Source organism: Lacerta agilis, chromosome 8 (assembly GCF_009819535.1).
Source record: "Lacerta agilis isolate rLacAgi1 chromosome 8, rLacAgi1.pri, whole genome shotgun sequence".
In the NCBI taxonomy this organism is placed as follows: Eukaryota; Metazoa; Chordata; class Lepidosauria; order Squamata; family Lacertidae; genus Lacerta; species Lacerta agilis.
Genome location: NC_046319.1, coordinates 53,931,136 through 53,942,539, shown reverse-complemented (window position 1 = coordinate 53,942,539; position 11,404 = coordinate 53,931,136). Strand labels below are relative to the sequence as shown.

Sequence of the window (11,404 nt, the reverse complement as noted above, 5' to 3'; positions counted from 1 at the left end):
GTGGGAAACGGCACTGGAATAAGGGAATTTCCCGCAAAAAAGGGAAAGTTGACAGCTATGAATATGACCAAACACAGATCCACCCCCACTGGCGAGGTTCTGCAGGCTATCATGTCGGGCTTAAGCGTTTCTGCTTGGGGCAAGCAGCTAAACTTCTAATTTACATTTTTCAAGGGATGGGGGCTCCATCTCCTTTTCTTTCTTTATAAAGGTCCTGCTTCTACCCTGGAGAAATGTACCAGGTCAAGCGTGGAGGGGGGGGGGGAGGAAGAAGTCTAATGTACTACTTGGGCTGAATGGAAGCTGTTTGGGGGGGGGAGATGGGCAGGTGGAATCCGATGCTCACGCCCCTTCTACGTGCTCTTGGGCTACTGAACCGTATCCTCCAAAACGGGTTTAAGAATTCGGGCGTTTGCAATGGGCTGGCTCGGAGCGGGGGTGGGGGTGGGGAGCAAGCTAGTTTTCCGAGGGCCCGGATCTGAGCGATGGGGCAGCGGCTGCTGTCCACGAAGGCGGTGGCAGGCGTCGGATCCAGTGAAAGGGCATGTCATTCTGGCCGCCAAGCCTCCCTCCGCCCGTGCCCTGGGATACCAGCTGCAGCTGACCCGAGGCAGAGCGGACCCTGAGCATCGGAGCGGCCGCCGTTTCCATTAGCCCCTTTGCGGAGGGGCCTGCCTGGCCACCGCCTCTCCGAGAGGGAGTGCGCGCGCTCGCGCTCGCGCTCGGCGCTTCTCGGGCGCGCAGCAGCAAGAGCAGTCGCCGCGGGAGCGTCCCCCATGGCCTGTCTCCGCCGCAGAGGTCAGTGTCTCCGCAGCGCGTCCTCCACCCCATGCGGTGCGAAGTGTGTGTGTGGGGGGGCGTGGAACCTCGGCGAGGAGAACGTTCCGATTTGGAACGCGGAGCGAGGAATCAGCGTTCCAAATCGGAACATTGGCGTGGCATCTTTTGTTGCTGGCAGATGGCGGTGGGTGGGATTAACCGGCCTTTTAAGATTGCCGGCGGAGAGCGAGACCTTTACTTCTGTCGCCCCGGACCTCGTTTCTCGGGCAGCGACCTCTTCTTAGAAGCCAGGCAGGGCTGTTTGTTAAGGCGCTGCATCATCTCTGCCTCCTCTGCACGGTCGTGTTTATCGATCTATTTATGTCAGCTCCTTATGTGATGCAAGGGCGAAAATAAGAGAAGGTCGATGAGCCGGGGAGGGTTCAAATTAGCACTTCAGCGTTTAGTGTTGTTACCTAAATGAGGTGCACAGGACATTGCTCATAGCGGGAGAACCAGTCCTCGTCACCCAAGCAGTTGACAACCCCCAGCAGCTACTGCTGGAGAAGGAGCCCTTCTACCCATCACTCCCCCCGCCCCGCACCGACCGACCTCTGCTAATTGGCCCTAAACCAAGAGGTGTCCCTGATGGGACCATGTGCCTTAACAGAGCTGGGGCTCGAACACCAGGCAGCAGGCAGCTGGCAGCTTTGGAGAACTGGACGGAGGGAGGATTACAGCCCCTTCTCTAAATGTCCCTTCTGCAATATTAACACATTTATTTATGGAATCAATTTAAATTCTACCTTAGTTTTCTTACACAGAGCTAAGGGGTGTAAAATATTTATCCCACCCTCACATGGGCTTAGCCAGGATTTTTGTTGGGGGGGAATAGGCTTTTGTGGGGAGGAGAGAACCTCAGATTTATATTGATTTGTATTGATTGGGGGGGCAGTTGCCCCCCCCCACCGCTACCCCCATGCATCCTCATTTTATTCTCAAAACAAACCCTAAGAGCTAAGTTAGCCTAAGCAAGCAAAACACCTTCCCAACACCACCTGGTGAGCTTTGTGGCTGGGTGGGGACTGAAGCTGTTTCTCCCTATCCCCAACGCTGATCAGCGATGCCGTTTTCTGGGTTGTATCTTCTGGTAGTGCAGTGAAGAAGGCCAGTGTTATTCTAGGCTGCATCAACATAAGTATAATGTCCAGGTCAAGGGAAGTAATAATACCATTTTATTCTGCCTTGGTCAGACCACACCTGGGATACTGTGTCCAGTTCTGGCCACCACAGTTTTAAGGAGGATATTGACAAGCTGGAATGTGTTCGGAGGAGGGCAGCCAAGATGATCAGGGATCTGGAAACCAAGTCTTAGAAGCAACAGTTGAGGAATCTGGGTATGTTTAGCCTGGATAAAAGGAGACTGAGAGAATATATGATAGCCATCTTCAAATATCTGAAGGGCTGTCACATGGAAGATGGAGCAAGCTTGTTTTCACCTCGTCCAGAGGATAGGACCCAAACCAATGTATTCAAGTTACAAGAAAGGAGTTTTTGACTAAACACCAGAAAGAACTTTGTGATGGTAAGAGCTGTTTGACAGTCGAACAGCCTCCCTTAGGATGCTGTGGACTCTCCTTCCTTGGTGGTTTTTAAGCAGAGATTGGATGGCGTTCTGTCATGGATACTTTAATTAAGATTCCTGCATTGCAAGGGGTTGGACTAGAAATACCCGTGGGTCCCCTCCAACTCTACAATTCTGAGACTCTAAGAAGGGTACTTAGGTATCTCCACTGAACCAAAAACACCCAGCACCTCATTTTCTCATATTATTGTCTCCAAGTAATGAGAAACTCCAGGGCCAATACAACCCATGTATGATATCCTTTTGAAGGGGAGAGCAGTAAAGACTTAGGCCGGATGCAGACTTACTGAGCACTTACTGATTTGTTTGTGGGAAGGTTGTACAATCTTGCATCGAGCAAATGTTATCCAAAAACCTTCCAGTTCATTTCCCCCATCACTTTTCTTATCACCAAAACAATCTTTTTTTTGGGGGGGGGAGCAAAATTGATGTGCTCAAGCATTAAAAAAAATTGTGCAACCTGGATTTGCCAGTGTGTGACTGAATCCTACCTGAAAATAGCAACAGCCAGAAAGTGTTCTCATGTTGTACTTACACAGTTCTCACTGTACTCAAACAACAGCAGAAATCTGAGTAAAGCGGGGCTGGAGACACGGAGACAAAAATGGTGGTTTTAACCATGACAGAGGCTTGAGTGCGGCAGGGTTGGAGAGACACTGGGGGGTTGTTATTTTAAAAAACAAAACTGTTTTAACAAGGAGAAGTAGTAGAAATGGGTGCATCATAGCAGCTAACACAACAGAGCCTTCCCACCTCCCTTCTTGATGTTTTCAAACCTTTTTCTAATCTGCTGCTTCACCCCTCTTAATGTCACCTCAACTCAAACCTCTGCCACTGTTTAAAATAACCATCCCCTGCTCTGCTTCATCCCACCCCTGCTTTATTCAGACCTGTGCTGCTGTTTGAAACTACTTTTTCCCTCTGTGCTCCTCCAGTCCCACTTCTGCGATTTTCCCACTTCAGTGTTTCTCCCTTCTCGCTGTACTCAAACGTCTCCTCCTTCTATTCCTCACCTGACTCTTGTTTGTGCGAGAGAGGATGAGGAGCTCTTGATTTCATTGTATGGAAGGTTCTTTATTCAAACCTTGGCTTTTGTTTGCTAGATCCAATTCCCCACCTCTGATTCAAAGGGTTGGAGATGGGACGTGAGGAAGAGGAAGTCTGGAAGTGGTGGAAGTCTGTTTCTTGTCCTGGTTACAGAACAGGCTGCTGTCTTCATAATGCTCCCTGGCCTGCCTGGCCAACACTTGACAAAATTGCTTCCCCTCTCAGTGTGCCTCCCTTCTCACTCCCTTGCCGTTGCCACTGCTGTTGTACAACCTGCCTTCTCTTTTCCTCCCCTACCCCACCACAACTTCCTGCAAATCCAGGATTGTGATGAATCCTTCAACGGGGGCTGTGCAATGACATCCTTACATATCTATGTACCTGTATACAGGAGGAAGACACATTTATACTGTATGTCTCTTATCGTCTTGTTTACCGTTGGGGTTATAAAAAATATTTGCAAGCTGTGTGAAGAGTTTTATTAAAACTTTTGTACACCCTGGAGTTTTCTGATGACTAAATGGATTTTTAAAAATATTAATAATAAAGATATCTGTTCCAGCCTTTTATTTTCACTGAAGGCCAGCCAGATTCGTCTGGAAGGTGCAAGAGCCATAGCTCAGTGGCAGAGCATCAGCTTTGCCTGCAGGTGGTCCCAGGTTCAGTTCCCCTATGGCATCTCCAGGTAGGGCTGGGAGAGACCCCTCCCAGAAACCCTGGAGAGCTGCTGCCAGTCAGTGCAGGGAGTACTGTGCTGGAAAGACCAAGGAATTGACTCGGTATAAGGCAGCTTCCTGTGTTCCTATGGAAGCTCCTCTGCAAAGCATGGCAGGACTGGCCACTGCCGTGTTGTTAGTCCCAGCACCTGATGTTCCGAGATAGACTGCCTTGGAGCACAGGAGGCTCCATCTAGTTTCGTCCATGGCTGAAGGCCACCAATATGCTGTTGCTATCTCTTTCTCTTTCTAGCTTATCTTTAGGTTCATTCTCGGTTCCCCTGAGCGGTTTCCAGTGTGTGACTAAGAGAGACCCGCTGCTTCCAGGATGGAGGAGAAGAAGAAGAAGAAAAGTCCCAAAGCCCACCTAGCTCAACCAGTTCCAGCCAGTGCTCTCCGCAAGCTGCCAGTCCCTTCTAGCAAGAGCACCTCTTTCTCCCTGGCGATGCCTCATCTCCCTTCGCCAAAGCAAAGAGCCAAGTTCAAGAGGTCAGCCAAAGCTTGGGGCAGAGCTGCATGGTTTCCTCTGGGAGGGATTTGAACCCAGAGCCCAGCTGGCTAGAATTTCATCCATCTAGCAGCTGCCAAGCGGAAAGATGTGAAACTGGGGAGGAGGTGTTTTAATCCTTATGTTGTGTTCCTACCTTTAAATAGGACTGTTCGAAATTGGACACTCCATGCATGCTTAAGGACACTTTAACCTTATGCTGATTTATTTTATTTTATTTTTTTAAAAAACAAACTGCTTTCCCCTTTTCTTGCTTTTTGCTACTGCTTTGAATTTAATGATTTGCATTTAAATGGTTGCATCATTGTTTCTTTTTTTTACATTTCTAAGCTGCTTTGATTGACTTATTCGCAGGGGGAGAGCAGGGTATAATTTTTTATAGTAAGTAAGATAAAATTAATAGGTCTGCTTTTTAAAAAAGCTGTCTGCCTTCACAAAAGGAGGGGACCCGGCACATGCTTAGAGGCATTTAACCCCTGGAAACATTATTGGATATGAAAAACTTGGCAACCCTGCTTTTGAATAAAATTATCTCAGCATCTCCTTGCAGTAGCAAACAAGGCACAGTCAAAAACAGTGAGTCAGTGTATGAAGAATTACAGTGTCTTGGCTTATGCCTTGCTAAAGTCACAAGCGGTCCTTGCTTCACCTCACAGTGCCTTAAGGCAGCCTTCAGATGCTTGGGACTACAACTAAAACCAGCTCCAGCTAGGTTGGCGACAGCTTACCTAAGGCCCGTTCCCCTTAGAGGGAGCCCACCTCTTTCCCCTTTGAAATGACACCTCTCCCCAGATTATAACCTGAAGCGAAGGGGACCCAGGCTTCCAGTTTGGGGCTGCCCTTAAGGGTGGCAGGAGGGAAGATGGACACGATTGAGCGCTGCGAGCAATGTCCTCCGGAGCAGGCCTCACTGAAATGAAAGGAGATCTTTGCTAGAGCAAGCCAGATGGGTGCCTTGGTGGAATCTAGGCCGTGGCCTTGAGTCAATGGCATTTCTTTATCCGGTAAACAAAGCAAAAGGATTTGACTTCCTAGTCCAGGTATTGTGGCCTGGTGTGTGGGAGGTGGGAGGGAGCTGGAAGGAATATGTCTTCTGAGCTTCTAAGCTGAAAGTTCTGGACTGAGAAATTTTGCTTTAAAGTTGTGGGTAAGCAGATCAATGTCCAGTAGCTGGGGTGATGATATAGCAGAATTCCTAGCAGCATTTAGGGGGAGGTCAGCTGCTGAGAAGAAGTCCACATACAAGAAAAAGGCTCTGCTCACATCCTGTTAGCTGTCTAACTTTCTGTTCCACCCTGGAAAAAAAACCACCCCAATGCCTCCCTGTTAATAGTTTGGGGTGGGGGATCCCTCAGCTCTCCCCCACAACTTCCGTAGGAGGAGGTGAGGCAGCCCTCCTAGGAGACATTTTGGCGTTTCTCCACCCCTGCGTGCCCAACTGGCCATTGCGTTGGCACAGCCCCTGACTCCTTGGCAAGGAAAGTGGAAGTGATGCTGAGGACATTCTTGGAGGCCGTCTCTGGCTTCCTTTGTGCTCTGAGGAAGGAAGACGGACTTCCTGCCCGGTCCCGCCCCACCCGTCACCTTTTCTTATTGCTGTTGTCTGGTGCAGAGCAAACAAGGAGAAGCCCCGAGCTCCCCAGCCCGGAGGAAGCGCTGCTACAGCAGCTGTGGGTACCCCTCTGCAGCATTCGTTCCTGACCGACGTCTCGGATGTGTATGAGATGGAGGGGGGCCTCCTGAACCTCCTGAACGACTTCCATTCGGGAAAGCTGCAGGCTTTTGGTAAGTGCTTCGGGGGTCATTTCTCGGCCCTTGAGTTCCAAGGGAGAAAAACATCTCAGAAATATCTGTTTCTGGACAGGGTGTTGTAATATGCAGGGTGTTGGACGGGGAACGACAAGGCCTGAATTTGAATATTTGCTTAGCAAGTGCAGTTGGCTGAATTAAACTTTCTCAGCCTCACCTACTGTAGCTAACTGGTCCTCCCTGCAGGGGAAATAGGGTTGGCATCTCCTAGAAGCTCTGTGGAATAATGCTGGTGTTCTTTGTCTCGACTAATGCAGGGAAGGAATGTTCCTTTGAGCAGCTGGAGCACGTTCGGGAGATGCAGGAGAAGTTGGCTCGCTTGCATTTCAGCCTTGACGTCTACGTGGAGGAACTTGCCGAGGACCAGAAGAAGACGGTGGCCGACAGGAACCTGGATCAGCTGCTGACTAATGTGAGTGCTGTGAGCAATCCTGGAATCCCTTTTCTCAGCCCGGAACTGAAGAGCTCAGGCTGCTTACACACTATGCCTTTGAAACACATCCAAAGCACACACTTTCCCTCAAAGAATTCTGGGCAATGTAGTTTAAAGGTTGCTGCGAATTGTTAGACTGTGATGGGTAAACCATAGTGCCTAGAATTCTTTGAGGTGGGGGGGGGGTGTGCTTTACAATATATAGTATGCAAGTAGCCCAAGTCACAAATGTTGTCCAGCACAAGACATGTTTGGGTGCCTATGCCTTGGTTGTTATGGAAACCCAGCATACTTAAAATATAATTGCCTATGCCCCTGAGAAGTTTATGAGCATCCATGACATCCCATCTACTCAGTCTGTGTGTAGGGTGCATTTGCTGGCAAAATTACACTCCTCTGCCTGCTGGGGGAGACCTTGCTCTGTGCTCCTCCAATATTTATGGCCAGTCTGGTGGTTTTGGCCAAGCCCTATACCTGATGAGGTGTTGGGCAGGTAAAGGTGTGGCTGAGACAGAAGAGGTTTGGAGGTACTGGTGGTCAGCTGATCATCAGGACTTGCAGTGTTCTGTGAGCAGCACTCTGCAAGCCCCATCAATGAGCTGATCGTCTGCATGGACAAAAACTAGATCCCTGACATTGTTTTGATGTCGCGTGATTGACTGGCCTGCCTATCAAGCTTGGCCTATGGGGGAGATAAAGATCCATCCAGCCTCCTGGCCAGATCCTGTTCCAAAACCCTGCAATAGAGCTTTCTCCATGTTGGTGCAATATCTATGGTACTCTCTTCTGCATTTTAGGAAACAAGTTAATTTTCTTAATCTTGATCCATTTTTAAAGTACCTGCAGGCTAAATAAGGGAATATGATATATTGGATATCCCCTCTCTTTAAATTTTGGCAAATGGCAGCCACAGAGGTGGCAGTGGGAGATCCCTCTGGCTTCTCCCTTAACAGAGCAAATACCTGTTTCAGGGGCATCTTTATCTGAAAAATTGGGCTTTGTGTGTGTGTGTTAAAAACACCACCACACACACTCACTCAGCGCCTGCACCCTTGATGCTTATCACTGCCTTCTCCCAGAAGCTGCTATTTGCCAAAATCTAAAGAGATCCTATCACAGAGCTCCATCACCTTGCTTAGTGTGGCCCCAGTTTATTTCCACTGCAGAATGTGGAGTTTTTGCCCATGGAGTCTTACATTTTTTCAGCACCACATTCCCGAGTTACTGTAGTACAGTGTGGTTGTGATGTTCAGTCGCCTTTCCCAGCATGCTCTTCTGCTGCAGTTACGGACTGCAGCTCCCACCGGTCAGGTGCTATCTGTGGCTGATGGGAGTTGTAGTCCGAAACAGCTGGAGAGCACCAGGTTTGGGGAGGCTGATTTTGAATGTCAGCTGCTTTGGTGCAGAAAGGACACCTCTTGCTTTTCAGTGCCTGCAAGGCTCCTGTTACTCGGTTCCTCTTAAGAGCTCCTTGTGTTTGTCCGTGGCTGACTGTCTTTTGCTTTTGCAGCTGGAAGAACTCAGCAACTCCATGTATCCTCTTTATGGTGCCCAGTGTGCGAATGCCCAAGCCATTTCCCAGGCAGACTGGCGGCAGAGGCAATGGCGGGGGAGAAGGGTGGGGTACATTGTGCAGGGAGGAAGTAGTGTATCTATCTGTGGCAGATAGGCAAGGTTGAATAGTCCAGCTGCTCCTTTTTAAATAGGAGATTCCCCCTGGCTCCCTCCTCCTCTCTCTCCCCAAGAGAAGCAGCATCAGAGTGAAAAGGTATATCTGCAGAGAAGAAGGGGGGGGGGTCATCATAGCTTAGCTGCCTTCCATTTTTCCTTAATAAGGCACCTCAGACAAAAGCTCCACCTGGCAGAAAACCCTGACTTGGAGGATGCGTCCACAGTCTAGAACGAGGAGGAGGAGGAGGCTGCCTGGTTTTTCTCTTGACTGTTTTCATTAAGAAGCCTCAAAAAGAAAAACAAAGGAAGCAAAGAAGAAGCTGCGGAGCCAAGCAAAGAAGACCCTCGCGCAGAACTACTTCTGGACTGTAGTTAGATGAAGCCTGGTGGAAAAGGATGCGACTCCTGGGTGTCAGTGCACTGGGGATACACTGCAGATGCAGCATGGAAGCCAGTCCCTGGCGGAGACTCCTGCGCCCCACGACCGACAGAGGGCAAACTGGGAGCTCCACTGCAGGGCCCTGAGTGATGTGGCAAGGGATGCTGGGGGAGCCCTCTTGGGCCATGCAGGGCTCTGGCATTGACTGGCAAAATGTCCTGTGCTAACACAGAGAGATGTAGGTTCTAGGGCTTGGCTGCCTACAGACAGTCCTTAGAACCAGGATCTGCTCCCCTCCCCCCACTCCTACAGCTCCAGACCAGTTTGCACATATGCCATGTGTGTACACACAGTTTGACAGGCGCAAGGCCAGCAAATTGAATGGTGATGTATTCCATCAGTCTTGCTGCTTCTGCCAAGAAATGTCTGCCTCCAGTTTTAGTATTTTATTTTTTTCAGCATAGCATGAATGCTCATTTTCATGACTGTTTGTTTGGTGCCTCATCAACATTTTTTTTTTAATGCCAACTGTTTAATAGGAAACTGCCCCTGGAGGAGGAAAGTGGTCTTATGACGGGAGGCCAAATTTATCAGAATTTCAGTTGAATTCCTCATAATTATACAGAGTTTTCTTTAAACACATTTTTGCAAGCAATTTCCCTGAATGCATTTTTTTTGTATGTAATTTTCATTAATATATGCATTTTATGCACACTTCCCCCTCACATACACATTTTAAAAACATTATTTGGTTTGAGAACTGTTTTAGACTTCGGAGGAGTGTGAATTTTGAAGAATAGCTGTATTTTTATTTACACATTGTTTTAATAAGCACAGCTTATGGAGTTCTGCATTAAAATGCAAGCCGGACCCAAATTTATCCCCCAGGCCTACTTGTAGAGAGCTGGTGTAGTGTAGTGGCTTAAGAGACTGACTATGAATCACGAAGTGTCCAGTTTGAATCTTGCCTCTGCCACAAACTGACTAGTTGTCCTTAGTCACTTTCTCTCAGCTTCAGTACCCCACTCTGCAATATAGGGTACCTTACAGAGTTGTTGCTAAGCTTTACAGCTAGAGAGAGTACATGTGAAGGTGCTATACGAATGTTAAGTGTTATTATTTTTATTATCCTCATCATTGGGATCATCCAATCTTTGGTCTGCATGTTTCATTTCTGCCATGAAAAGGAGGACCCAGTTCCCCCGATACCAGATTTGAAGGACAGGTTGTGGAACAGTTCAGGGAACAACTGTCACTTGAGGAGGGGAGGTTTCCTGGCTCCACAGCCCTTTGCATGCTGCCAGGTGAACTTCTGCACTCTCTCTATTCAGGAAGTAGCTGTCCCTTGCAACTGCACACAAACAGCTGATTTGCTAGAGGTGTAGAAATACTATTCCTGGGCTACCTCCTTTCTCTTCCCTGGGGCTTGTCCCTCATTTCTCCCCCCACCCCACCCCCACAACCCAGCCCTAGGAATCCCCCGACAGGCCTAATCCAAGACTATGCTAGGTTACCCCTCCATCACATGTAGGGCTCTGGCGGTTTTTCCAAGGCAACAAAACGGAGATGCAAAACTTTCCCAGTGTTGACAACTTGGGGAATCTAATTAGGGTTCACATTTGCTCAATCAGAACCTAGTGAGACAGTAATGCATAACCAGTGATAAAAGACTCAAGATTATACATGAAATGAAGGTATATTATTCATTTGCTTCATTTAAGGTGTATTATTCTCTTCAAATAGATAACTGTGGCATTTGAAGAAATGTAATATTGCAGTACTGTACTGTTAGAACTTAATATGGATATCGCCTCCAGGTGGCCTCTACATTGAGCATGATTTGCCTACACTATGTTTATGTGGAGGTGATACGGTGTCTGGTTTTTATTGAGCAAACATCCTGATTTGTTTTCAGGGACGTTATACGACAATGGACATTCATTGTGATTGAATTGCTTGCGTGATGGTGTTATGCCTTCCTTTTAATCAGTCATTTATCCCATGCTTTTTAGTGCATTTTTAGTGCATCACTTTCTTAACTGCAGAAAGCTCTTGTTTTTTCTTTTTCTTTTAAGTGGCTTTGTTGTGCCGAGCAAACCTAGGTTTCCAGAAAATTTAGCCTCCTGACTTGGAGCCATCTAGTTGTGAAAAATAATTTCTAAGTTTGATGGCACATGTAGCATTTTGGAATAAAATACTTAACCATCAATAGCTGTGGGCTAGGATCCAGTGGCCTTTTTGCTGGGTGAGAGGATGTAAAAAAAGAGTTAGACCCCAAGCAGGCAGGTAGAAAGAGAGAGATTCTCTGAACACCTTTTATATACCAGAAAGATTGTGTTTTCTACCTTTTCTATCAATTTAATTACTTGCTTGGCAAGCCCATATAAGAAGTAGATTCTGGGTGTCCATAATCTGTGAGCCCCATTTTTTTCCAGCA

At 47.9% G+C, this 11,404-nt stretch overlaps 1 protein-coding gene across 2 annotated transcripts; it reads left to right on the top strand.

Moving 5' to 3' along the window:
* Positions 1-702: 702 nt before the first annotated feature.
* On the top strand, positions 703-9,209 carry CCDC28B (coiled-coil domain containing 28B). 2 transcript variants are annotated; one of them, XM_033157519.1, is made up of 6 exons: positions 703-798; positions 4,421-4,656; positions 6,288-6,460; positions 6,742-6,896; positions 8,428-8,450; positions 8,754-9,209. In XM_033157519.1, the coding sequence occupies exons 2-6, from the start codon at positions 4,496-4,498 to the stop codon at positions 8,815-8,817; spliced, it is 576 nt and encodes a 191-aa protein (XP_033013410.1). In that variant the 5' UTR covers positions 703-798; positions 4,421-4,495; the 3' UTR covers positions 8,818-9,209. The 2 variants fall into 2 exon arrangements, with proteins under 2 accessions (XP_033013410.1, XP_033013411.1); XM_033157520.1 differs by having other exon boundaries at positions 705-798; positions 8,763-9,205.
* The last annotated feature ends 2,195 nt before the right edge of the window (positions 9,210-11,404 follow it).

Coding starts and splice junctions, on each gene's coding strand:
- CCDC28B (XM_033157519.1), top strand. CDS start 4,496: ATGGAGGAGAAGAAGAAGAAGAAAAGTCCCAAAGCCCACCTAGCTCAA. Junction 6,461..6,741: donor GGGAAAGCTGCAGGCTTTTG/GTAAGTGCTTCG, acceptor CGACTAATGCAG/GGAAGGAATGTTCCTTTGAG. Junction 8,451..8,753: donor GAAGAACTCAGCAACTCCAT/GTATCCTCTTTA, acceptor TTCCTTAATAAG/GCACCTCAGACAAAAGCTCC.